Source organism: Melanotaenia boesemani, chromosome 4, assembly GCF_017639745.1.
Source record: "Melanotaenia boesemani isolate fMelBoe1 chromosome 4, fMelBoe1.pri, whole genome shotgun sequence".
NCBI classification, from domain to species: domain Eukaryota; kingdom Metazoa; phylum Chordata; class Actinopteri; order Atheriniformes; family Melanotaeniidae; genus Melanotaenia; species Melanotaenia boesemani.
The window spans coordinates 6,663,258-6,667,594 of NC_055685.1; the positions used below are offsets into that span (position 1 = coordinate 6,663,258).

Below are 4,337 nucleotides of genomic sequence, written 5' to 3' on the forward strand. Positions count from 1 at the left end.
GGACAGAAATGGATTAAGACCATGATGAATATAATGTAAATTTGTAACAGAGATTAAGGAAGTGATATAAGTATCTATATGAATAATAAATAATAAAGAAATATTTTCCACATTTGGATCAAAAAATGATCTTCTGGATTTTAAATGGCTCCACTGGCAGATTTGTGGGTAAGGAGTGTTCCTCAGGGCCATTTCTATTAAGTTGCTTGAAAACTCCAACATTCAAACCAATAATTTAATGACAGACTACCTCAGGAACAGGTCTCGATCCATAAAATTCCAAAGCAAGGTTTTTTAGGTGTGTGTCTATTGTTGGTGTCCCACCAGAATCCACTACATGTGTAACTGGTATGCCTCCATAATCTTCCCAGCTTCACTTCCTTTTAGTCTTTTTGACTTTCTAAGCAGAAACTTTCTGATGAGGCTTCAGCCAACAGTACATGGATCAATTCTCAGGTTCTGTCAGGTTTTTGCTAGATTTTCTTGTTATCAGTTTCAGATTATGTTACCCTGTTGATATTTTCCTCATAGTTTAAATCACTGAACTGCACGTCAACGTTGGGCTACAAACTATGTTAAAAATATGTTTTACAGCTTGTTGGAGCAACATTTTTATGTAATTCAAACTGTATTAACTTTTTAAAATGTTAGGGACTTTTTAAAGCTTGAAGGACTCAGATCAGTGTTTTGTGGCTTTACAAAATATAAAGAAAATTAAAATGTTTCATTACATGGACTGGATAGAAAATAACCGGAAAAAAGCAGCAGCCAAAGTGACTTGAAATACAATTCAGTGTCAGGTTATATTATTTAAAGATAACTGACAGCAGAAAGACTTATTAGAGAGTCATATATTGCCATATATTAACTATTAAATACTCTAACTTGAAGTTATTTTAAAGATACCCTTTTTTTGTTAGTTGTGTGAAACACCCTGAAAGGCTGCTCTTCACATTGTTCTTCCTTCTGTTGTTTTTAACCTGATAGCTGCACTCAGGAAATGGGCTATCCTTTTAAAGTTTCAGAGGCTCAGGTGTCGGTGCAGACAAAGTAGAGAATAAATGTTTCATGATGATGTGGGACGATAGGAATCTTTCACCTCACTGGGGTTTCAGTCTCTTTTACATTGCCTGAGGTGTAACCTGTAAAAGAGAAAAGATGTTTTCAGGTAGATGTATCATTTTTCCTCCATGCCCTCAAAAAACACTGAGATTTGGCATCAGCATAGAACACTTTTTAGAAGTTGGGGAGGGACCTTCATCCTCCTCTGATTCACCAGTACAGGTAGCACATATATATATATATATATATATATATATATTATATCAGATGTATTCAGAGTCAGATATGCTAACAGGTGTCAGGATGAGGGTAGTAGTTCTGTTTGTACTGGGAGTACTGGGTTGCAGCCTAGCTGGAGCTCGAATTGTGTCCAAATGTGAACTGAGGAATGAGCTGCTGCTGGCGATGGAAAACCTGACTGACACGGTGAAGCAGTCAGGACTGGCTGGTGAAAATCTGGTGGCCAAGAGTAAGTACTGGTTGTATGTATGTATGTATGTATGTGTGTGTGTATGTATGTATGTATGTATGTATGTGTGTGTGTATGTATGTATGTATGTATGTATGTATGTGTGTGTGTATGTATGTATGTATGTATGTATGTGTGTGTGTATGTATGTATGTATGTATGTATGTATGTATGTATGTGTGTGTGTATGTATGTATATATGTATGTATGTGTGTGTGTATGTATGTATATATGTATGTATGTATGTATGTGTGTGTGTATGTATGTATGTATGTATGTATGTATGTGTGTGTGTATGTATGTATGTATGTATGTATGTGTGTGTGTATGTATGTATGTATGTATGTATGTATGTATGTATGTATGTATGTGTGTGTGTATGTATGTATATATGTATGTATGTGTGTGTGTATGTATGTATATATGTATGTATGTATGTATGTGTGTGTGTATGTATGTATGCATGCATGTATGTATGTATGTATGTATGTATGCATGCTTGTATGTATGTATGTATGTATGTATGTATGTATGTATGTATGCATGCATGTATGCATGTATGTATGTATGTATGTATGTATGTATGCATGTATGTATGTATGTATGTATGTATGTATGTATGTATGTATGTATGTATGCATGTATGTATGTATGCAAGCATGCATGTATGCATGCATGTATGTATGTATATATGTATGTATGTGAGTATGTATGTATGTATGTATGTATGTATGTATGTATGTGAGTATGTATGTATGTATGTATGTATGTATGTATGTCTGTATGTATGTATGTATGTATGTATGCATGCATGCATAGATCCTAGTATTTGCTTCAGTTGCAGTCAAAATAGGGAGTGAAAAAATTAATAGGGATGATCATGTGGCCCACAGTTTGAAGATGACCTGTGAGTTTGTTTGTCTCTGTCATGTTTTCAGTTGTATGTTATGCGGGAGTGGCATCTGATTTTAACACCAGTGCAGTGAATGAGCTGAGCCAGAAGATGGGAGGCCGTCACAGCCATGGGAAGAGGAATGCTGCCTCTGGTGGCTTTTTCGGGTTGGCTGAGGAGGAAGGCCAACTGACCACAGTCCAGCCCCCGGTGCGAGGCCGACGCCACTCTAATCTGCAGCAAAGTAGCGAGGAAGAGGAGGAGGTTTGGACCCAATATGGTCTTTTCCAGCTCTGTAATGGGCTGATCTGCAGTGATGGCATCACGAAATCTCCCAACATCTGTGGGATAGATTGTCTCAGTAAGTTACTACAATTTGTTTGTTTGTTTGTTTTTTTGTTTAATAGAAAACTGTCTCATTTCAGAGAAGCTGTTGATGTTAGAGTTGTTCCCGTCTTGAATCCGTGGATGTGTGATGTTTTAATTTAGTTTTTACATAGTTACCTGCTCATAGCTGCTGTGTAGATGGTCAGATGTTAGCCAGTGCTAGCGAGCATTCTCAATACTTATCATGGCACTTGTGCAGTTTTTTATAAACCAGAAAACTGTGTTCTGGTTTTGTCTCCAGACTTGACTGATGATAATATAACTGATGACATCAACTGTGTGTTGAAACTCTTCACTGATCTCGTGTAAGTTTATACCTGATTTTATTTATTTTTTATTTTTTTACCTTGATATTTATTTGTAAATCATATATTGTAAACAGTATTTTATTTTTATTTTCTATCTTTGATCTGGATATTTGATGGACATAAGAATATTTTTGAATATAGTATAGTAAATAGTATAAAGTATTGTTGTATTATATCGATAATTAAATTTTTCTAATTCTTATTTTATAATGCAAGTGTAACACCACAATTTCCCTGCCTGGAATCAATAAAGTACATTTAAATCTGCTTCAGTAAAAGAGCAGGGAGGACTTCATCACCTGCCAAGGCCGATACTTCTGAATTAATTCTCAAACCACAACTCCGCCAAGTTTCATTCAATTTGTCTCTGTAGTTTCTGCATAATAGTACTGCCACACAAACAACAACCCTGGGGAAGACTTCCCCTTCTGGGGAAACTAGGTGGAGAAATTCTGGTTTGTTTCTTTACATAAAGCCAATGAAATTCACAATATTTTTCTATGAATATAAAAAAACACAATAGGTGTTTTTGTTGTTGTTGTTCTTTTGTAATGAAAGTATTTTACTCTATTTATTTGGGGCTGTTTGATCACATCCCCCGCTCCTGTATTTGTTGGTCTCTCATTATGATCTTTTACTTTTTACTGTCCACAGTAAAAATGGCTTCAGGTCAGCAAACTGGAAGGAGTTGAGCAAAGTGTGAGTTTTGTCTTTATTTGTGTCAGTGATATGAATTAAAAATGAAATACAATTTGAATAAAGTGTCATTTAATTGTGAGATCAGTACACATTACTTGATGTAAATAAACTAAAATATCTATTAAAATCTAATAATGTTCTCTGTTTTTTTGCAGCTTCAAGCTCATCTTCCAGGAGCATTGCAAAGATATACAAGCCTCTAAATACTTCGCTGAGTGCTAAAGTCATTCATTTTGTGTATAAAATGTCTCTGGAATGACCAGTCTTCCTTTAAAGAATTTTTTAGGGATTTAGATGAATAAAAATATGAAGCAATGTGTATCTTTTGTCGTATTGATTGTGTCAATAATCGTAAAGTTAAAGGCGTCATCACCCGGAAATTAAGCTTTTTCCAAGTTAAAACATGTGTATTGGTGTTGTACCGAAGTGTTAACTTCCCTGAAAGCCTTTCTTTTGAAGACGGTTGAGTTTTTCCACCTGGGCCCTTTTTTCATAGCAGAACCGCCAACAAGGGTAAACA

At 35.4% G+C, this 4,337-nt stretch overlaps 1 protein-coding gene across 1 annotated transcript; it reads left to right on the plus strand.

The window, feature by feature from the left end:
* The first annotated feature begins 713 nt into the window (after positions 1-713).
* Positions 714-4,136, plus strand: LOC121638451. Its single transcript, XM_041983262.1, has 5 exons — positions 714-1,531; positions 2,470-2,784; positions 3,052-3,115; positions 3,773-3,817; positions 3,973-4,136. Exons 1-5 carry the CDS (start codon positions 1,159-1,161, stop codon positions 4,037-4,039), a joined length of 864 nt encoding a protein of 287 aa, XP_041839196.1. The 5' UTR covers positions 714-1,158; the 3' UTR covers positions 4,040-4,136.
* Positions 4,137-4,337: the final 201 nt, after the last annotated feature.